This window comes from Mangifera indica, chromosome 2 (assembly GCF_011075055.1).
Source record: "Mangifera indica cultivar Alphonso chromosome 2, CATAS_Mindica_2.1, whole genome shotgun sequence".
Lineage (NCBI taxonomy): Eukaryota > Viridiplantae > Streptophyta > Magnoliopsida > Sapindales > Anacardiaceae > Mangifera > Mangifera indica.
The window spans coordinates 16114762-16136579 of NC_058138.1; the positions used below are offsets into that span (position 1 = coordinate 16114762).

The 21818-nt window shown below is 33.7% G+C and overlaps 5 protein-coding genes across 7 annotated transcripts; 3 read left to right on the top strand and 2 right to left on the bottom strand.

Moving 5' to 3' along the window:
* The first annotated feature begins 292 nt into the window (after positions 1 to 292).
* LOC123208767 (pyruvate kinase, cytosolic isozyme-like) lies at positions 293 to 4836 on the top strand. The gene is made up of 3 exons (XM_044626287.1): positions 293 to 819; positions 2515 to 2976; positions 3781 to 4836. The coding sequence occupies exons 1-3, from the start codon at positions 583 to 585 to the stop codon at positions 4591 to 4593; spliced, it is 1512 nt and encodes a 503-aa protein (XP_044482222.1). The 5' UTR covers positions 293 to 582; the 3' UTR covers positions 4594 to 4836.
* Positions 4837 to 5403: 567 nt separating this feature from the next.
* LOC123208768 (E3 ubiquitin-protein ligase SIRP1-like) lies at positions 5404 to 7202 on the bottom strand. 2 transcript variants are annotated; one of them, XM_044626289.1, is made up of 2 exons: positions 6840 to 7202; positions 5404 to 6673 (listed from the first exon to the last, which is right to left on the bottom strand). In XM_044626289.1, the coding sequence occupies exon 2, from the start codon at positions 6657 to 6659 to the stop codon at positions 5535 to 5537; it is 1125 nt and encodes a 374-aa protein (XP_044482224.1). In that variant the 5' UTR covers positions 6660 to 6673; positions 6840 to 7202; the 3' UTR covers positions 5404 to 5534. The 2 variants fall into 2 exon arrangements, with proteins under 2 accessions (XP_044482224.1, XP_044482223.1); XM_044626288.1 differs by having other exon boundaries at positions 5404 to 6676; positions 6840 to 7186.
* Positions 7203 to 7933: 731 nt separating this feature from the next.
* LOC123203535 lies at positions 7934 to 11807 on the bottom strand. 2 transcript variants are annotated; one of them, XM_044619941.1, is made up of 4 exons: positions 11399 to 11807; positions 10758 to 11296; positions 9593 to 9688; positions 7934 to 8443 (listed from the first exon to the last, which is right to left on the bottom strand). In XM_044619941.1, exons 2-4 carry the CDS (start codon positions 11043 to 11045, stop codon positions 8408 to 8410), a joined length of 420 nt encoding a protein of 139 aa, XP_044475876.1. In that variant the 5' UTR covers positions 11046 to 11296; positions 11399 to 11807; the 3' UTR covers positions 7934 to 8407. The 2 variants fall into 2 exon arrangements, with proteins under 2 accessions (XP_044475876.1, XP_044475867.1); XM_044619932.1 differs by having other exon boundaries at positions 10758 to 11300; positions 11399 to 11806.
* Positions 11808 to 14125: 2318 nt separating this feature from the next.
* LOC123201956 (RGS1-HXK1-interacting protein 1-like) lies at positions 14126 to 16619 on the top strand. The gene is made up of 8 exons (XM_044617621.1): positions 14126 to 14371; positions 14457 to 14523; positions 14766 to 14843; positions 15138 to 15190; positions 15521 to 15657; positions 15741 to 15805; positions 16225 to 16283; positions 16396 to 16619. Exons 1-8 carry the CDS (start codon positions 14213 to 14215, stop codon positions 16483 to 16485), a joined length of 708 nt encoding a protein of 235 aa, XP_044473556.1. The 5' UTR covers positions 14126 to 14212; the 3' UTR covers positions 16486 to 16619.
* Positions 16620 to 19772: 3153 nt separating this feature from the next.
* Positions 19773 to 20773, top strand: LOC123209655. Its single transcript, XM_044627781.1, has one exon. The coding sequence runs from the start codon at positions 19981 to 19983 to the stop codon at positions 20734 to 20736; it is 756 nt and encodes a 251-aa protein (XP_044483716.1). The 5' UTR covers positions 19773 to 19980; the 3' UTR covers positions 20737 to 20773.
* The last annotated feature ends 1045 nt before the right edge of the window (positions 20774 to 21818 follow it).

Here is a 21818-nt window from a genome sequence, read left to right on the forward strand (position 1 = left end):
ACATTATTCATATTCATATATAATATATCTTCTGTTACATTGTTTAATATAAACACTAAATAACTATTTTTCGTCTGAACTTCGATTAAATGATAATTTTTCATCCTTTAAATTTACATTATTTACTTACGGTCATCAACTTTTGTTAATAAAAATTAGCAGATGGAAAGTATGAAAAAAACCATTTTGTTTAAAAAGTTATTCTATTTATAAGTGCACCTGGATTTATTGTATACCTAATTTGATGATAAAACAGTTGGGCAAAAATACAGTCAAAGATTATGCTTTGTAGTAATATACAACCAAATATGAGTATTTAAGGATCCTTGCAAATGTTATATACATGGTAATATGGTATGGTATTATTCAGAAGAAGATACTTTCACAAACCTATAAATATATAGCACACAGCATTACGTTTTTACATAGTCCTATAAACCTTGTCGTCCAAGAAACCAACCCTTTTCATTTCATTTCAGTGGCCAGCCTCCCAACCACGCTTGCTTTTACTGTCTCCCTTTTTATATACATTTCAAAGCTCTCTCAAACTCCCATCTGGGTTCTCTTCTATTTCTCTAAACAATGGACAACTGTGGAGTTAACCCGCTTGACAAGAAGCCTAAGACGAAGATCGTTTGCACTTTGGGGCCGGCTTCGAGATCGGTTCCCATGGTTGAGAAGCTGTTGAGAGCTGGCATGAACGTTGCTCGTTTCAACTTCTCTCACGGATCTCATGAATACCATCAAGAGACGCTTGATAATCTCAGAACCGCCATGGTTAATACTGGTATTTTTTGTGCTGTCATGCTTGACACCAAGGTATAATTCTTTTTTTTCAAGATGCTTTTTTTATGTTTGCTTTTGGGTTGTTTTGTAATTTTGCATCTGGGTTTGTCTTGTTTTTGATTGATTTGGTCTCTGTCATTGTTTGATCCAAGAGTCTAGAGGCTATCTTGTGTGTTTTGTTGGTTGTTTTGTAGTAATCTGGGACCATTTTGTCATGCTATTTTTCATTATCTGGTGAGGATTTTGTCTTTAATAATGGTTGTTTTGTTTTTTTTTTTTCCAAGTTTTTACTTACGTTGTTTTAAGAAATGAAAGCCCTCTATGACAAAGGTGTTAACTTTTTTGTTGTTTTGCTATTTGTTGATGGTTTTTTATTTTATTCTCTTTATTTCGGTTGGTTTGTGCTAGTAAATACTTGTTGATGACTTTATGCTAATTTATTCATAGATTACTTTTTTTATTTCTTTGACCAAGATGTATGCTTAAATGTATGCAGCTTGGTGCGAAAATATGTTGCTTTGATAAAAAGATCTGTTCTTCCCGTGGAAGTTATTTCATAGCGGAAAGATTTGTAAATCTGTTCTTGGTCTCGTGTGACATCCCAATTTCATGAATAAATGTCCAAAGCTTAAACTCATTTATGGGAAATCAAAACAGGAAATGTCATATTCTTTTGCCATTTTTTTTTTCATAATATCCTTAGACAGCTTCAAGGTTTTCCTTGGACTATAATCTTAGGCATAGAACTGTCTAAAGAATTGTCCTAAATTCATCTCTCATCCATTGTTAAATTGTTTTATCATTGTTACTGAACCGGTGAGAATATGCATATATAAGAAATTCTTTGGTATAATGCTGAAAGTAATATACATTTGCCTTCAATAGAATATAATTTAAGCTTGGAAGTGGTTTGAAGCAGTGACAACTCAATCAAGTTTTCTATTTGTGCTTGATATATCATAGCGTTGAAATTGAACATAGTGTTTAAAACACCAAAGCAACTACGTTCTACTAGTCTCTGCTCTGCGTATCTGTATCTAAGAATGAATCATTCTAACAGATGACTTCAGGATTTTTTACTCGAATTATCAACTTTTTACTAGATCCTGTATTGCTCTGTTTGCATATTGTTAATACCTGAAAGCTTTATCATAAACTGTGTCATTCCGACATTGATTTATTGACTGAATGCCTTTTTGATGATTTTTTTGTTCCAAGCTTCTTCATGTGTCTTGAAGTCCATGAGGGTACCAATAGTTACTTTGGCAGTTGTTACAAGTACTAGCATGTTCTAAGCCCATCTCTAAATCCCTCATCAGACGCACAATGGCTGTTTGGCTCATTATGTTTCCCCCCTTTTGGCATTATTTATGCTTAGATTTCAGTTTTTCTTTGTCACATTGGAAGGGGAGATTTGGTTGGTTTTTTCTTTTTTGTTTTTTCAGATACTCCTTTCTTTTTCTTCATAAAGTGCAATTCTTCGTAGCTTACCTGCAAAAGTAGTGTTATGTGTGCAAACACTGACGTGTCATCATATGATTAAATAGTTAAAAATCAAAGATAAAACAACACCTAATCATATAGTGACATGTTGTTGTTTGTGTACAAAATTGTGCATATAGTCTTATTGTACCTACAAATAGCTCAATATCAATACATTTGGTGGGGTTAGATAGATAGCAGATTTGAGGATTTAACTAATTCTTCATTTCACACGGAATCTTATAGGGTCCAGAGATTCGAACTGGATTTTTGAAAGATGGCAAACCCATCCAATTGAAACAAGGTCAAGAAATTACCATATCCACAGACTACACCATTAAGGGTGATGACAAAATGATTTGCATGAGCTACAAAAAGTTGGTTCAGGATGTCAAGCCAGGGATGGTTATACTTTGCTCTGATGGTACAATCTCATTTACTGTTTTATCTTGTGACGTGGAAGCTGGATTGGTTAAATGTCGCTGTGAGAACTCTGCTATGCTTGGTGAGAGGAAGAATGTTAATCTTCCAGGAGTTATAGTGGACCTCCCGACCTTGACAGAGAAAGACAAGGAAGACATTTTAAAGTGGGGTGTCCCCAATCAAATTGACATGATTGCTCTGTCTTTTGTGCGTAAAGGGTCAGACCTTGTGGAGGTCCGGAAGCTACTTGGAGAGCATGCTAAGAATATCATGCTAATGTCAAAGGTATGTTAATGTTGTGAAATGTTATATAAGTATGAACCTTTAGAAATCTGGTTTTTATAGATGCCTTTACTTGTTATCAGAAAGTAAATCCTATTACCTGTTATGATTAATGATTCATAGCTGGGGCCACAAAAGAGCCAAGCAACTTGCAGTTCAACTCGAAGTTGAATTGAGCTCGAGTTTGGCTTTCAAGTAAAGTTGAATCTTGATTTTGACTGGCTTATTGAACTCATGATTTCACATATTGATTTGAGTAAAATATTAATAAGCTCCAAAAAATTTTAAATTTTGTATCTACACCTTCAAAATCTTTTATTTTTCAGTTTTAAATATAGAAGATAATTAATAAATATATAAGTTCTGGGGGAATAAATACAATTTTTAAAAAATTAGGGTTAAAATATAATTTTTTAGTCTCCCTCGAGCCAACTATTTTTGTCTCGTGCTCAAGCCCAGATTCTATCAGCTTGGTGAGTTTAAACCATATATATGTATTCAAGTTGAACTTGAGCATAACACTATTTGACTTGGCTTTGCTCATTAATGGTTGTAATATGAAAGGAACATATATGACGGTTGACATTTGAATACAATTATTATTGGAGAATCACATTCTTTTTGAAAAAGTGAAATTAGCATCAGATGATTTTTAGTTGAAGGAGTTTTAATATGCACTTAAAACATTGAAACCATATGCACTTTGTAATGTATCTATCTACTGTATTTACAGTTATTTTCTTTATTATTAATTGAAATAATAACTCATGTATGTCTTCTGGTGCTTCCTTCATGTTATTTTGATAGGTCGAAAATCAGGAAGGGGTGGCAAATTTTGATGACATCCTTGCAAATTCAGATGCATTTATGGTTGCTCGAGGTGACCTTGGAATGGAGATTCCTATTGAAAAGATATTTTTAGCACAGAAAGTGATGGTCTACAAATGCAACATCCAAGGAAAACCTGTTGTCACAGCCACCCAAATGTTGGAGTCCATGATAAAGTCTCCTCGTCCAACGAGAGCTGAGGCTACGGATGTTGCCAATGCAGTTCTTGATGGCACGGACTGTGTGATGCTTAGTGGTGAGACAGCTGCTGGAGCTTATCCAGAGCTTGCAGTGCGCACCATGGCCAAAATATGTGTAGAAGCAGAAAGCACCCTTGATTATGGAGATGTTTTCAAAAGAGTTCTGGCACACTCACCAGTACCCATGAGCCCATTGGAGAGCCTGGCTGCTTCTGCTGTTAGATCAGCCAATTCTGTGAAAGCAGCTTTTATATTGGTCCTAACCAGGGGAGGGAGTACAGCAAAGCTGGTGGCTAAGTATAGGCCTGGCATGCCTATATTGTCCGTGGTTGTCCCGAAGATTAAGACAGATTCCTTTGATTGGTCATGTAGCAATGAAGCTCCAGCAAGGCACAGCCTAATCTTCCGAGGCTTGGTTCCAGTTTTGTATGCTGGATCTGCTAGGGCATCTCATTCAGAGACAACAGAGGAAGCAATTGAATTTGCCATTGACCATGCCAAGACAAGGGGATTCTGCAAGAAAGGAGATTCAGTTGTGGCTCTTCACCGAGTTGGAACTGCATCTGTCATCAAGATTTTGACTGTTAATTGATGATTCTCACAGGTTTTGTTTTTCATTTTGGCCAATTCTATCTGTTTCGCCACTTTTTCCCTTTTCCTTTTGGGTGAGAGATGACTCATCACATGGGAAAATTTCTGCTTCTTGATATCAGCAGCAGCTTGTTTCACTTTTTCCTTTTTGTCTGAGAGAAACTCAGTTATGGTAAAAATGTTTCGAGAATCTTGAATTTTTGAAATTGCAGTTTTGACTGAATGGAGCTATAATTTTCATTTAGTCTTTTGGCTTGTTATGCTAGGATCCTTCAATGATTCTTAGTGAGCATTGTTTTCATTGCATTTTTCAATGGTCATATTCAGGCTTCCCGGGCAACTTCAACCAAGATGCTATCAAGAAAATTATACTGCCATCGGCTGCAATGCATATCAGTAAAGATATTATCTTACTAGGCCATTCAATCCCCTTTATTCATTTGAATTATTTGATACAATTCTCACTGATTCAGTAATAAATATATTTTAAAATTAAATTATCTTAATAATTATATATAATACTTTAATAAGTCGGATCCCATATCTATATGGGCTATTTCCAAACGCTTTGTGTAATATTAAAAAAAAGTTTGAGTCCCTATAGACAATGTCAAATGCCTCCGCACACAGTCGTTAATATCAGATCAAACATGCACAAAATGCATCCACCATTTGAAAACAATATTGTTGAATCTTTCATAGCAATCAGAAAAAAAATGGTACAAGAGAATGAGAATCAATTCACACATTTTCCAGAAAATGGAAATCAAATAGTAGCAGAATGATTTCTTCTCTGAGGCAACAAAAAGCATAGGCAGAAAACAACATTATATGTTATTCCAAATTTTGAATTTGGCAAGAGACTATATGTACATAGACAAAGGCATTACATTCAAGCAACATAGACAACAACCAACTTATACAACAACATATGAAACATACTCAATTCTCATTTGTTTGTGAGGCATTTCCGGATTGAGAACCTGAGGTTGAACTGCTCCCCCTAGTGGGTGAATTCAAGGCAGAGAACAAACCATTGAAAGGCCATAGGATAGAAAACCTTCGACCCCTCCCATTTCTCCCTTCCCCATCTACCTCTTCATCGGTACCATGCCCACTACTACTGTTATGCTCGTTTTCCCTGCTGTTCCTAGACCTTTCAGACTCAAGTTTGGATTCATCGGCAGGCATTTGATACCTACAAACTGGACAAGAACTATGAAGCTCCAGCCATGGCAATATACACCCACTATGAAATTTATGCTTACAAGGCATTTCCTTGACTTCCTCACCAATCTCAAAATCCTCCAAACACACCGAACACTCCGATGTCTCCGCAACCTTCACACTAGGCATTGCTTCAACAGCCTCCTTTTGTGCTGGTGGTGTCCCATATCTATTTGGATCATTTTCAGCCAAATGCTGCAACAACAAATCCAAGCCAGGACCAATGAAGTAATCACCTGGTGAGCCAATGGTGGCATGATTATGATTTGGATTGTGACCATCATAAGAACCCTGAACAATGATAGTCTGATTAAAAGGATTAATCAAAATCATGCGCTCTCTATCCCTTTCCCTTTCCCTTTCCCCTTCCCTATCCCTATCTCCATCACCAACTCTATCCCTATCAGATTCATTACTCTCAGACTCCAGTCCGGCTCGAATTCCTGGAAACAACTGCAAAATAGTAGCTGGATTTCTCCTCATTCTTCTCCTAGTCATATTGGAATCAGGTTGGCTATCCAACTCACCATGATCATTATCATTACTACCACCATCAGGATCATCCTCTTCAAATTCCGGTCTCCTGAATCTCCGATAGTGTGGAGGCAAATGCCCCATCATACCAAGCAAGATTGGTGCCCAAAGCGAGAGGGCACGGTCAGATCCAAAAACAGAATCCGTGATGTTGTGGTCTTGATTGTTGTTACTAGTGGTAGTGCCCATTTCTTCAACAAACCCACTTTGACAAAACGGGCATTTGATCTCAACTTCCATTATGGGATTCACCATTTTTGAACACATATGACACCAATACCTCGATTCTCCAACTCTCTCATCCATTTTATCTCCCTCTACTTCTGTCACAGATATATAAACACAACAAAAATCATCAAAATCATAACCAACAAATCATAAAGAAATATTTCAACTTTAAAAGAACATAACAGACCTAGAAATACCCTTATAAAGATTCCAAAAAAGAGACAAAACCCATATAAAAAAAAATCACAAAATAAAAACCTGGAAAGAAAAACAGCAGCTTCGAGCTTGAGAATTGATGATCCTCTTCAAGTATCCCAACAGCACGACCACAAATCTAATAGAAACGCCTTTGTCCTGAGAAGAGGTTTGTTTTTCAAATGATTTAAAGGGCAAAAGAAGAGTAGGTAAGTGATTAAATCAAGTCAAAAATAGAAATTAACAGATCAGAAGGATGTAGAAAAATCGCTAAAAAATACAAATTGACACGCATTTTGAATCAAAAATAAATATCTAAATCTAATTAAGTCGACAGCCAGCCAGCCAGCTGCTCTAGATCACAGCAATTAAATATTCTCAACAGAACGCGGTTACGCTCTTTTGAGGAACAAAAATTGGATTTTAATTATAGAAATTCCGGGGTGGGAGATGAGGTGGCAGTCTGTTATTGGTTCCTGTCACGCCAAGAAATGAATCATTCTATGGCCGAAATAGTAACAATCTATATAATAAAATAATAATAATAATAATGAAGGTGGTAACGGTGTAGTATGATGACACGTAAGTAGGAAAAATGATAGCCAGAAAGAATTTCCAAATTACATTCTTGAATAAATTGCAATTGCAATTTGAGACCTCTTAAATATATTCATTCATTTCATTAAAAATACAGCAATGTTGTTTTTTGTTTTTTTAACAATTTAAAAATGTGATAAAGGATTTCAATATTTTCCACCTCTTGGGAGACAGTTAAATACAAAAATTTCAAATTTTTTTATATACAATTTAGATAAAAAATAATATATCACTTTTTTATAGAGTAACATTCATTAAATATTTAAATTGGTTAAAGAAAATGAAATTATTTATACTTTAAAAATATAAATAATATTATTTTTATAAGATTTATATATTTTACAAACTAAAATACCGATGATTGACGTTGATATTTGAATTTTGACAAAAGATGAAAAAATACACGTGGGAAATAACTATTCTCCCACATTTAAAAAAATAAAAGATAAAAGATAAAGTTAATGACTAACTAATTATCCTTAGAAAAAATAATAATAAATAAAGTTTATGACAGCAAATGGAGACTCAGAATTTGAAGGGATCATAAGTAGACCAAACAATAAATCAAGATCAAACTGTAATCTATTGTATGTCAAAAATGAATACCCACAACAAAATGAGAATATCTGTTTTCATTCTAATACCAAAAACCTCAAAAAAAAATTATAATAATCGAAGTAACAGTGAAAAGACTAATTAATCCACTTTTGGAACATTGCAACGATGGTTGCATTGCTAAAACTCCAATCTCTACCTACATTCGATCATGCCAAGATAACATCCCACCTTAATATCATATAATGGTCCAGTTCTTGGACGGCAAAATCTTTTGAATTCACTACCCATAATTGATACCAAAAAATCTGGTTCTTGCAGCTTTCCCTTTCAATGCTATTGTCTAATGAAAAAATTGCTAAACGTGGGAGACTGTACAAATGCTATCCCTATGCAGAACTTGGACAAATCAATCAAATATACCTCAAACCAATATATGGTGAGCGTAAACCAAGCTAATTATTTCACAGATGATCTACTCAGATCCTCAGGTGCTTGTCTAATGCATTCTCCTCCTGCAACAACCCAAATCTGGTCAGAAGTGACAAAACTCAATGATGATGCAGATAGGAAGGAAATTAGAATGACTGAAACAAGTAGGGAGCTCAATAATGAATGCAATATCAAAAACAATATAGCATACACATCTGCTTGTCTCCCCTTATTTTATACACATCCATTTTTCCCTGAAAGCTATTTGATAAAATGAATCCCATGAATGATCCATTTCCATATATCATAACTTTTAGCATGTAGCAGTGGTTAAAAAAAAAAGTAGAGAAAAGAAAATAAAGGATACAGTGTGTTGAACTCATAGGGATCAAGATGAGGAAGCAAATGCTCATATTATGGCTGCAGACAGGACTCAGCCATTTTCATGTGAAAATGTATAACTATGTGCACAAAGCTCACAATTTATAACAAGATACTATGCTTTGGTCTCTCTCTTTTCCCTTTTTTCAATCTTTTCATTGCTATAATTATAACCAAGTACTTAAAGTTGATAGTCATATACGATTTAAAAATGATTTTCACTAATCAAGCTATGATGTAGAGGGTGTTTCCACAAAATATATATATATATAAAATCAACAAGATTTGATGAGATTATTAGAGAAAACTATTAGAGAATTTATTAATGGATGAGAATCCTAGTGGCAATTCATCAGCCACAACAAACTAAATCAACAATATGGCAAAGGAACTGTGCCTTGAAGTTGATGACTTTTAAAATAAAATAAAAAAGCTTCAATCATCGGCTTGAGGCAAAGGAGGATCAATTAAATTGGTATCAATTAGCAAATACTATTTAATTTTGCTTTCTTGAGGTAAAACTGAAGTTTGTGGAGGATATACTTTAGAACTGGACAACTTCTTATATTGACATGTATTAAGATGTAAAGAAAAGAAAATCAATTTATTTATTAAAAATAGTCTGCTTCCAGAATGAAGAAATTCACAATTCCAATCTTCTAAATAGTCAATATCTCACTAGCTCTGTAAGAATCAAATTCAAGGTTGTCCTAAGCCATAGCTTTTGACAGCAATATTTGGATGGTTGCAGAAAGTTAAATTCCAGGCATAGATCAAAACACACTCTACTAAGTGACACTTCAAACGAATTAATTATAAATGAGAAACAAGATGGTTACATGTGTGCTTACATCTATAGACTCAAAATATCTTCCCACAGATCCCTTAGTTTGAGAGGCTTCAGTACCAGAACTAGATTCATGATCACCAGTACCATCACCGTTACCCTACAAACAAGTAAGAAAAGTGGAAAATATTGATAATCATCATTGATTTTACATAACATACGAAGAAAATATAAACAACTGAACATACAGAACAAGCTTTAGGAATGAGTAAATGTTAGACACCATGTCTATAAGAGAACAAAATCTCACAAAGAAGTGAAATTAATGTTAACTCTAAACATCCAATTGATGGCAACACCTTTTCTAAGCCATCGATAACAAGCTCAAACACAATCACAAAATTCATGCCTTAAAGATATATACTCCTAAATTATCTTCTAAATTTTGTTCCAAAACCAAAATTTATACTTTAAAAATGGAAATGACTCAGTGGATCTGCCAAACTCGAAAAATCTGCAGCCTACTGGTTTCAGAAAATTTGTTCAATCTTCAGTGTCAAACAATTGCTTCCACCTCCATCTGAAACAATTTAACAACTTCAAGCCTAGAACTTCAGGGGAAATGGCGAATACTAAGGCCACAAGAAGCAGTAACAAGACTTCATAAAAATCAACCGAAATTACCATAATCAACTCAATCCACAAAGACACGGCCAGAAAGAAATCAAATAACTTCAATTGTTATTTCAATGGTTATGGGCAACAATTATGCCCTAGATAGCAGTATATAATGTTTTACAGCAGTGTACCCCAAATTAACTTGTTTGACTGATTTATTTTGAGCTTCCAATTAACTTGTGTACAATTAGCGACATGAGTTATAGGATTAACACCAATTCATCTAGCAGTAAGTTTATCATTGTTAGAAATTAATGACATGGTAACTGCATTTTCAATTCAGTTAATCAGATGCATTTAAAATCACTAAGACATTTTCATCATCTCAGTCAAGCTTTTAGAATCATTCTACTCCTGTTTACACGTTCATGCTTATTTTCCTTCCTACACAATTATCCTAAACCATGTAACAATCACAGCAAGGATTGCCAAGCAACTCCGTAATCCTAAATTCAAACACTAATCAGTTCCCTATCTAAAAAACAAGTTAACTAAAACATTTGTTTCATAAAAAGAATAGCAATATACAGATGAAGGGCTACATAACATACCGCAAATGAATATTTGTTCTGCTGAGAATCTTCAAAGAGAGAAGAATAATAAGCAGGGTCATAAATGGATCCGCCCAAGACATCATCACTCACAGAACGCTGTCTATTCACAGCAGCAGCGGCAGCAGGCGTAACAGGACTCAAAAAACTACTTCTCAAATCAAAATCAGGCTCTCTCGAACCAACAACACCACTAGCACCACCCTCCACATACGACACCCCCAACCTGTACATCTGAATCCACAACAATGACGATGATAACCTCACCAAAAATCCAACAATTTGCATCGTCAAAGCCAGTTTGACCGAAAATATAAAATAAACTCCATAACTCTCGGACGAAATATTCCAAATTTCACGTGAAAAAAGAATGAACCAAAAAATATCAAGCAAAATGGCGCAGAACAAAAGCACAGCGTAAGTCCTCGCGAGACTCTGACTGCTACTCTCGATTGCCACAAGCGCGAACAACGCTATCGCTAAATTTATCAACAAAACCCCATTGTATAATGCGCCTAGGGATCCAATCAACGCGCAACCTGTCTAATTAATTAATAAATAAAAAAGAATAAAAATCAAAAAGTAAAAGAAATAAGAGATGAAATCTTGTAAAAGGTAAAAGATAAAGAAAGAGAGAGTACTTGAATGTAGATGAGAATGACGGCGATGTATTGGAGGCGATCGTAGTCGCGGAGGAAGAAGCGAAGTTCATCGCGGAGACGGAGAGTGAGTGAGGAGCAGCAGCAACTACACCTATTACACATCATCTGTGGATCATTTGATTGGATTAGATTGGATTATGACAATTTGTTCATTGTTTGTTTGAGTTATTTTTCAATCTTGAGATTGATTTGAAGAAGAAGAAGAAGAGAGCCAAGAGACAAGACGGGACGAGATGAAACGGCAAGTTATCATTAGCTTACGAAAGAGAATCGTCCGCTTTGCGATGCTGTGCTGTATGGAGAGAGGGTCACGTGCATGGCGTGTGATTGAACGAGTAGTGTGTCAACTTCGCAGTTCGCCTCTCAAGTGTTTGCGGTGACTGACCGGTGAATCCTTAGACTCGACTTACCGTTAGAAAACTTATTTATTAAAGAAAAATTAATTAAAATGTACAAAATTAGGGAGATCTAGAAAGAGAGAAATATTATATGTATAATTTTACACATAAATAATTATATATTATTATATAATTATATAATTAAAAATTAAAGATAAATTAATAAATAATCATAAAATAACACGTTATTATTCATATACATAGTTTTATTATTAAATGAAATAGATACATTACACTTGAATGAAACTATCCCTATATAGATACATTGTCAATTTATTTTTGATAATTGAAATTACAGGTATTTAACTTGTATAATAAGAGAAACCAAATATACCTATTTTTGATAATATTTATAATATTTATAATTAATTTTAAATGATTAAGATAGGAAAAATAGTTAGTATATTGTTCTTTATAATGTTGGATAGTTTATGATATTGAGATTTAACTATTTTTTAAAAGATTTTATAGGTTTCAAATAATGGTTTTTAGTTAAGTGCCACTTTAAGGGGCAAATAACTACGCATGACGATCGGGATGCAATAACAAATTGTATTATTTGATAGTATGTTTGAGTTATGTAGTTATTATGACACTATTATAATATTTACATGTTGGATTATTAAAAGCCAATAATAGAAAGTGATCAATAAAAATGTCTTTTATTCAACAGATTATTTGGACAGATTTAACTTCTAACTGTAGAGGATACGGGTATGTAAAATGACTTACAAATTCATACGTGATTGTATCAAACAATAGTACGGGAACTTAGAACCGATCTAAATGACCCCCTCCTTATACGATGATATATTTTAATAAGATTTCAACTAATTTTCTAAATAAGTGTGTCGTTTATATTCGTAATGACTATTTGTGTAAAAATATGCTAATAATTTGTGATTAACAATAACAATTTTCATTGAAGTATTGGAGACACTCGAGACATTGGATAATTAGTCAAATTTGAGGTCATTTTCAACGTATGAGAAAATCATTAAATATTTAAGAATTAAAGTATTATATATTTTCCAATTTAAAATATATCTTAACAATTTAAAGAGTCAAACTATTTAATTTATGTTTTCTGAACATCTCTAATTAATATAAGATATATATATATATACACATTTATATAATTATTTTGTATTTTATTAATATAAGATTTTTGATAGAGGTATCATGTTCACCCTCTCTAAGTTGGCTTGGGCCCTCCTTAGGCATGACTTCAAGCAGCACAACGGGTCGTGTCTGATCCTTAAAACCAAGCCGGAGGATCAGTTCGGCATGACCGGTTACTCTGCTAAGAGAAAAATTTTTAATCAAAATTATACTACTTTGGCAGGGAGCCATTGGGCAACAACTCCCCGCCAACCCAACATTATGGATAATAGCATCGAGGTAATCTGAAAAATACCAAAATTAAAAGTAAAACAAAAAATAAAAATAAAAATAAAAATTTTCATCAACAACCCTATAAATATAGATATTTAAAGGCCAAAACACTTATTCCCACCCAAGGTATAGTGAATTGCCTTTCCGCCCATTAACTTTCAAAAACTCAAACACCCACCCATAGTTAGGAAAACTAACACTTACCATCTAAAATCAAGATAAAATTAAGAGTAAAATCGTCATTTAACAATAATATTTAATATTTAATATTTATATCATTTTACCCCTTAATTTGAAAAACTAATAATTTCACCCAAAATAAAGTTTTGAAAAGTAATATTTTCCTCCCTATCTATGGTTTCTAATTTCACAGGCGAATTTTCGACCAATGATGGTCGATCTCCCTCCCTCCTGGTGTCGTCACTCTCTTCGATGTTCAATATTGGACCGACGACATATAGATTTGACGAAATCCAGACGAAAAGTTTCGACTTTTGGTCTAGATTTCATCTAATCCAGATATTGTCGATCCAATATTGAACATCGGAGAGAGAGACGACATCAGGAGGGAGAGAGATCGGCCATTGTTGGCTGGAAATTCACCGACGGAATTGGAAACCTTAGATAGGGGGTAAAATATCACTTTTTAAAACTTAATTTTGGGTGAAATTGTTAGTTTTTCAAATTAAGGGGGTAAAATGATATAAATAATAAATATTATTGTTAAATGATGATTTTACCTTTAATTTTATCTTAATTTTGGAGAGTAGGTGCTAGTTTTCCAAACCATAGGTGGGTGTTTGGGTTTGTGAAAATTGGTGGGTGGGAATAGGAAGTCACTATACCTTGGGTGGGAGTTAAATGAAACGTAAACAAAAAAATTGAAAAATTTCATTAAGAGCCCTATAAATATAGATATTTAAAAATCTAGTTAGGAGAAACAGGAAGAAGCGGTCCTGTTCTTGTGTTGGGTAGAAGAAGAAGGAAGGGAGGTCATCACATGGGTTCAGAAGGAGAATCAGCAACGCCACCAAACGCAAAAGATGCGAAAGACTGGGTGGAGGATCTGCAACGTACTGTCATTCAATCTAAAGACTCTGCTCTTCGCTCTGCTCGTTCTCTTCAACAAAACTCTTCAACCCATCTTCGTTCCTTGCAGGTTTTGAATTTTTATTCTGCCCTTTTAATTTTCCAGTTGAAATTAATAGACTTTTTCTTTATTATTCCTTGGTTCGTTCTTGTAGGATTCTCTTCCCGATGTTGTCACCCGTTATACAGTTTACGAACAAACTTTCCTCAACAAAGTCAAAGGTCACTTCTTTACTTCACTTTCGTCTGTTTATTTTGTGTTTTCTTAATAATTTTATTCATTCTCGGTTGAAATCTATGGTGGGTTTCGTTTTTTACTGCTGGATTTAGCTTGCCAGCTAAGGGTTTATCGAGAATATGGATGACAGTGTCTTCAATTGGAAATGTTTGTCTTGATTGGTTTAGAATATGTTTCATTGATTGATGATATTTGGACCTGCCGATTCTCTTGTATTGTTTTACAGAGCAGTTGAAGAGTGCACGGGAACACCCTGGTGCAGCTATTGGGATTTCTGTATCTGCTGGTTTCCTTCTTTTGCGAGGTATCCACATAAAAATTTAACTCTGGCTTGTTTCAACATAGAAATTGGAAATTCTTGATTCATTTGCACAGTAATGTAATGATTTATTATGCTTGACTTCAGTTTCATTTGATGACTTGACTGCAGTACAGATATGTTTATGCTTTATAATGTTGTATTTCAATAATGTTATTTGAACCTCCCTGTGTCATCTTTTTCTTGTGTTTCATACCCCATGACTGTTTTTGATGTATCTTTTTGTATTTGTTGCATTTGCAATCCTATTTGAACTATTCCTCAAGGATTTCTTTGCAGGCCCGAGGAGATTTTTGTTTCGCCATACATTGGGTCGACTTCAAAGTGAGGAGGTATCTATCCACTTTATTCTATAGAAGCTCCTTCTCCCTATTGAAACTATGAGTGGAGTGTTAATTATGTTTTTTACCTTCATAATTTGTTAATCGTCTATTATGGGTACTTAACTAGTTCAGTTGGCTGGAGGGGTCTTGGGATTGAATTCTGCTTACACCAAGGTGGGGAAGGGGGTTTGAGATTTAATTTGTAGCTTTGAAAGTAATTATAATTAATAGTAAGAGAAACGTGTTTAGTATATTTGAGCTAAGCCTCAGGCCCTAGGCTTTGTATAATTCAGTACTTCATCCTTTTCTTTTATTCATCTGCCACAATTGGTTGTGCAGGCAAAGTTTGTCAGGACAGAGAATAATGTCAAAGAGTTGACCCTTTCTGTTGATTTGATGAAGAAGGAGAGCAAAAAACTGCTTGAAAGGGCAAGTCTTGCTGAAAAGGATATGAAGCGTGGAGAAACGGAGCTCTTGTAAAGTGATCTTCACTACATTTTCTGTTTCAAAACTTTCATTTTAGATCTGTCTCTCATTGCTCCAAGTTATATTTTTGTAGGAATGCTGGAAGTCAAGTTCGGAGTCTTGCGAAACAAGCTTACAAAGTTGAATCCCAAGCTGCAGGTAAACATTCTTGTTTGCATTTTCTTTTCCTTTATTATGATGGTTTGGGACAGGACTGTCAGTCTTTATTTGATATTTTTGAACCCCCAGAATATTGTCTTGATGATAGAAAAGAATTCTCTTTTCAAAAAGATATAAACAATGGCATTTCTCAATTCACACGAGCTGCTATTACCTTCTTTTCTCATCCCTTTTAACATAACATGAAGCTGAAATCTAAACTTATAGCATCAGTTGATTTCATTTTTTTTCCCTTTAATATTGGGCTGAGTTTGATAAACTGAACATTTAGCTTGGTTTGGCTCATTTAAACACCTGCTTTTCAGCAAAAAGGGTGTTCTGAACAAAATCTTTTGTTGAGATGAATCTTCTAATGACAGTGTAAGAATGTTGCCACTTCTATTGTATGTGTTGTGTAGATTTGATGGAAGGCCTGAGAGAAATCCCCGGTAGGGAGGCATTGAAACTTAGAGCTGAGGTAAGTCCAACATCCTCTTCATTCTTACAGAGACACCAGAAACAAGGGTTTAAGTCTTGATGATTGATTAAAAGTTTGAAGGGGCTTCTTATCTCTCCTATGTTTTCAATAGGTTGCTTCTACGGTTTCACTTCTGAAGCGGCAGAGGGTTGCCCTGGACAAAAGGATAATGAAGATCTCTGAGTTAGGGGTTCCTGTCTGATTACATGTAGAAATTTTGCAAATTACTAAGAATTTTGGTTTTCAGTTGCATTACAAACTGCTTGGTTATTCCGGTTATGTACGAGCACTAGAGGATTGAAATAAAAGGAAAAGCTGCTTTTTTCGAATGTTAAACATGAACCAAAAATTGAAGGGTTACACATAATTAAATATGTCAACCAACAATGATCAGGATTGCAAAGTTACCCTCTTATTAAATCTATCTATTTTCTTACTTTATCCCTCTAGAAGAGCTAAAATTGTCTAGAAAGTATCTGCAATTTTTAGTTTGAAATTACACTAGTAGTTTCAAAATAATATTATCTCTACCAACATAGATTCAAACAAATTTATTACCTAGTCCATGTAGGTGAAACTGATAGCGTGTGAATGAATTATTTTTTTAAGTGAAAGAAAAAGTATACAATCATATATTGTCTATTTAATTTATACTGATAGACTATATGCATGTCTTACCTCCAAACATTACTGTTAATTTCAATATTATAAAGGGTAAATTATAGTTGGTTTAGTTAGTTAATGCCTTTAGGCAAACAAATACATTGAACATTACTAGGCTTTGTTCGACTATCGTCTTTATCTAAAACAAAAGCGATTTAGTCTTCCTTTCAATCGAAGATGATGGGAGAGGCAAAAGAGAGAGATCGGAGGGAGAAATAAGATAGGAGGGAGGATGGCTGACAATTGGAGACCATCAATTGGCACCAGGGAAGAGAGAAACAAATCTTGGGAGGGTATTTGTTACCTTTTAAACTGTGGATTGAAGAAAAATTATGAGATTTTTTAACTTAGGGAGAAAAATATAATAAAACTTAATTTTTTTATTAAATAACGGTTTTACCCATAACTCTAAGTGAGATTTTTAACAGAAATTTACTTATGAGTGAGTGTTTAGATTTTTTAAAGTTAAAGGATAGAAGTTTGAGATTTCACTATACCTTGGGTGGGAATAAGTCTTTTGGCCTTATAAATATATACTTTGACCCAATGTAATACATATTTTATCCTTATCTCTAATCTAAAGAACTTTAACCTCTTAAACATTTTTCATCCAATTTTCATTTAAAAGACAGTTAAAGATAAAATAAATTTGTCTTATAATTAATTTGAGTTATAAATATAATCTTTTTGGCAACGAGTAACTTCACCTAAGTTTGATAAATTAAATTAACCACACTGAATAGGATAAACTTTAAGTCCAATGAGTCGAGAGTTTGATTTTGATATGTTGTCAGAAAAAATTTGAACTCATATTCTCTTATATATAGAATCTTTTCTTTTGTCACTCAAACTAGCGCTTAAAGACGAGTTATAAATATAATTATTAAACTTGTTTCTTTGTCTTTAAAGCTCGATTTTGTACAAAATATATATAAATCTTTTATAAAATTAAGGTAAGAATGGTATAAATAATTAATCCTACCTTGTTATTTTATAAATTATCGATATTTTATAGTTAATTTAATTATAATAATGATTTATTTACTTCAAATCAATTAGGATGAAATATTGCTTTGATTTTAAGTTATAATTTGCGAGAAAATGATCAAAACCCTCTTTAATTTCTGAAAGTAAATAAATGAAGAACAGAAACATAACATGACCAAATGAGTGAGGTAGGTTTTCTTATAAATAATTATTTTACCTTTTTTATTAAAATTATAAAATTATTATTAATGTTTAATATAAATATTATATTATTAATATATATTTTTATTAATTTAAAAAATTATTATTTAGACTTCTAAAAATAACCCAACTTTAAAATATTATATTTTGATCAATTCTTTGAAAATATAATTTTTATTTTTGAAATTACTAAAAGGGATATTGAAATTTTAAAATTTTTAAAAACATCTTAAACTTTTTTTCATATTTAAAAAAAAAACCTTGAAAATTTTATTAATACCTCTAATATTTTCAAAAATTATAATTTACCCTTCAAATTTTTGAAAAGAGAAATTAGAAAAATATAAAAAAAAAGCGGAAAGTAGAGCGAATAATAGAGAAAAAAGACAAAATAAAATAATATATGTAAAATGACTTTCATATCTTAACAAAATTTATTAAAAAAAGTAAATGACAAGTGATAATTCAGTTTTTTGAAATTTAAAATGTGAAAATTTGTTGCTTCAACAAACCTTGGGTGGGAAATAGTCTTTTGGCCCCTCTGAAAATAGATCACTTTTTCAATTATTCATGGACATGGCAATGTGTTATGTTGACTTCAGTGTGACCCATTATATCTACAAATTGTGTTGGACCCAAGACTTACACAATTGTGGACTTTTGTGTCAAACCAACCTACAAAAATATATAGACTTACAATATGACCCATGCAAAAACGGGTAGATCCGTTAATTATATATTTTTTTATTTTTTTATTTTTTGTTATACCTTTTTTATTCCTCAAGTTAGTCTTTTAGTTTTCCTCGTACAAATAATAACAATTAATTAATAAATTTAGATTCTTCGCATTGTCTTTTGGTTTTCCCATAAATTTTATAATAGGTTTATTATTATTTTTTAATTTTTCAGAACATTAATAGATACTTTTAAATCACTTATATGATAATAAAATAATAAAAATTTTAAAATAATTATTAAATTTAAAAAAAAAATTGTATACAGGGTCATTCGGGTCAGATTGTCTTACAAGTCAAATTTCACAACTCATAACATGGCCCATGGGTTGCTAGAGTACATGTCAAGCCCTCACAGACAGTGCTTAAAAAAAGAACTCCGGCCCAATTCGATCCCTTGACGTGACTAATTATTGATAATAAATTATTTTGTACTATAGACCTATTGTATGCACTTATACAAAGTTTCCATCATCCATCTGGCAATTCTTTTTCAACAGCTTGGTTGCATAATTTACTTGTCTTCGAGTGAAGCCATCGGCTCACCTCATTAATTCTCTCCATCTAATGCCAATCGCATCCTTAAATTCTCACCTATTCACTTGTTTCTTTGAAACATCATTTAGTGAACCAAAAAGTTTACAACTCTCCCGGGTGAACTTGGTTTGGGATTGAAACAACGCTGTTTTGATACGTTATATTATTTTAATTGATTTGTATCAGATTTATTAGATCCTTAGAGGTTAAATATCTCTAAAACTCGAATTAAAAAATATTAAATTATTATATTTGAATTTAAACTTAAATATATTTAAATCAAGTTTATTTCATCTTTGTTTGAGTTAAATTCAAATTTGAATAACCTCGGTTGGAGTCCAACTCTCACTGTGGTGTCAAATTTACCCAAAACTGAGAAATCATGTGGGCGTGTGCTGGGAGGTTTGCATTAATCTTGATACCGCTTGAGCAGGTGAAGAAACTTGTGAGTAAGTTCACTCTTCTCCTGTGAATGCTATTAAAGCCATCAATTCATAATCTGATCGATATGCACATAATTCTATCAAAACACCGCTCCATGATTATTTTCAGTTACATTTACACCTCCATCTTCCATGAAAGACCTCTCTTTCTTCCTCTTCAACAACTCTCTCGGTGCCAAGATGAAGAAAGGCTTCAGAAACTCCTGCAATAGCAACGCCTCCACCTCTACTCTCGACCAGCACCTCCCCGACTCATCTAATTGCCTCCTCACCCCGTCTCCCCTTCCGTCTCAACCATCGCCCACCCTGGAGGACATGATTCTGCAGCTACAGTTGGAGGAGGAAATGGCGAAAAACTCCAAGCTTTACGAATATGGAGTCCGCGGCAGAATGTCATGTGTTAACAATTCTGATATTTTACGATCTGCAAGGAATGCGTTGAATCAGTATCCGCGATTTTCTTTGGATGGGAAGGATGCAATGTACAGGTCTTCGTTTCGAAACTTGAATGCTGTCGAAAAGGGAAGGAAATCGGTATGCTGTGACCACGGACTTAGAGAAAGGATATTTTATGGCTCAAATGGTGATAAATCAGATAAATGTAATCTGTTTTTGCCTGCAACTGTGGCAGGAGAAAGTGTAGTTTGGTGCAAACCTGGAGTGGTGGCAAAGCTGATGGGTCTAGAGGCGATGCCGGTGCCAACCAATAGCAGAGAGGGTAAAGAAGTGAGCTGTATTATAAGGAGGCAAAATCTAAGAAGAAAGGCTGAAAGATGTGAAATGGAGAGAAGAACTGCCATGAATCATCGGGCGAGGGCTGCAGCCGGTTACAGAGTTCTGAAGCCGGAAAATCCTGCAGGCGGCTGGCCAACCGGGCGTTTTCTTTAGATTTTCCCATCATATATAGATACATATATCTATCTTATATTTCATATATGTTTGTTTTAATTAATTTGCAATACTCTTGATATACAAGTCACATCACAACACATCTTTTGGTAACTCTAACAGAGGCCATAACTGGGTTCGGACCATTTTAAACTATCAAAGATGGCAGAAGGATTGAGCACAAAAGTTTCCCATATGATTGGTTGGACTTTAAACAAAGTTAATAATGTCTTAATACAGAAAAATCCTAGATATATCCCTATCTTTATGATGGTGAAGGAGTGCAAAAGAAGATAGGAGCATTTATGCAAATATTTAGCTAATTTTGCGCAGGAAAGTTGAAAAGAGTCGTGCTTGCATCCCTGGCAGCCAGCTAATGGAATGAATTTTAGCTCGCTTTTGCTCTGTCTAAAGCATTAAAGCAACAAGAGGGCACTTGAATCATAAAGTAATTCCTCATAGAGGGTTACTTGATTGAAAAAGGGGGCATCCAATCAATGGAGTATGAGCTAAAGATTTCCATCTGTACAAGCGCTTGAGCTCAGGCTTCTAAGAGAGATCTCATATGGACATTCACTTAGCATACTTATTTTGGACCGTCCTCTTTATCTTATTCTTCTTTTCATAAGTCCTAACATAATCAGTTAAAGATTTCCATGTCAATAAAAAGAAAGGAAAACTATTCCTAGGGAGGCTATACCGAATCTTAAGACTATGAAGAATAAGAGAGAGCCAAAACATGTGTTGAAGTGAAGTCTAAGTCAAGGTCTTTTTAATTATATTGGACTTAGAAATAATCTCTTTTTTCTTTTAGTAATTTAACATGAGCGATCGTTTGATGTTAAATCTTTTCTCTTATTTTCCGGTGATTTGTTTGGCTGATGAGAAAATGTAAGTCATTTGTGTGTTTTTTCAAAAGCCAACATAGGTGGTAAAAGCGTTGCAGGGGAAAATGGAGAAGGAAGGCAGTTTTCCATTTGTGAAATACTTTCTTATTCAAATGAATCAAATATGTTTCTTACATTTCTCATGCCAAAACGACAACTTTGATTTTAGGTTGATTCAGTCACAACATTGGGAGA

Excerpts from the sequence above, each read along its gene's own strand:
- LOC123201956 (XM_044617621.1), top strand. The coding sequence starts at position 14,213 with ATGGGTTCAGAAGGAGAATCAGCAACGCCACCAAACGCAAAAGATGCG. Across the intron at positions 14,524-14,765 it reads TTTCCTCAACAAAGTCAAAG|AGCAGTTGAAGAGTGCACGG; the intron begins GTCACTTCTTTA and ends ATTGTTTTACAG. Across the intron at positions 14,844-15,137 it reads TGGTTTCCTTCTTTTGCGAG|GCCCGAGGAGATTTTTGTTT; the intron begins GTATCCACATAA and ends ATTTCTTTGCAG.
- LOC123203535 (XM_044619932.1), bottom strand. The coding sequence starts at position 11,524 with ATGATGTGTAATAGGTGTAGTTGCTGCTGCTCCTCACTCACTCTCCGT. Across the intron at positions 9,689-10,757 it reads AGAACAAATATTCATTTGCG|GGTAACGGTGATGGTACTGG; the intron begins GTATGTTATGTA and ends ACTTGTTTGTAG. Across the intron at positions 8,444-9,592 it reads GATATTTTGAGTCTATAGAT|GAGGAGAATGCATTAGACAA; the intron begins GTAAGCACACAT and ends GGGTTGTTGCAG.
- LOC123208767 (XM_044626287.1), top strand. The coding sequence starts at position 583 with ATGGACAACTGTGGAGTTAACCCGCTTGACAAGAAGCCTAAGACGAAG. Across the intron at positions 820-2,514 it reads CTGTCATGCTTGACACCAAG|GGTCCAGAGATTCGAACTGG; the intron begins GTATAATTCTTT and ends GGAATCTTATAG. Across the intron at positions 2,977-3,780 it reads ATATCATGCTAATGTCAAAG|GTCGAAAATCAGGAAGGGGT; the intron begins GTATGTTAATGT and ends TTATTTTGATAG.
- LOC123208768 (XM_044626289.1), bottom strand. The coding sequence starts at position 6,659 with ATGGATGAGAGAGTTGGAGAATCGAGGTATTGGTGTCATATGTGTTCA.
- LOC123209655 (XM_044627781.1), top strand. The coding sequence starts at position 19,981 with ATGAAAGACCTCTCTTTCTTCCTCTTCAACAACTCTCTCGGTGCCAAG.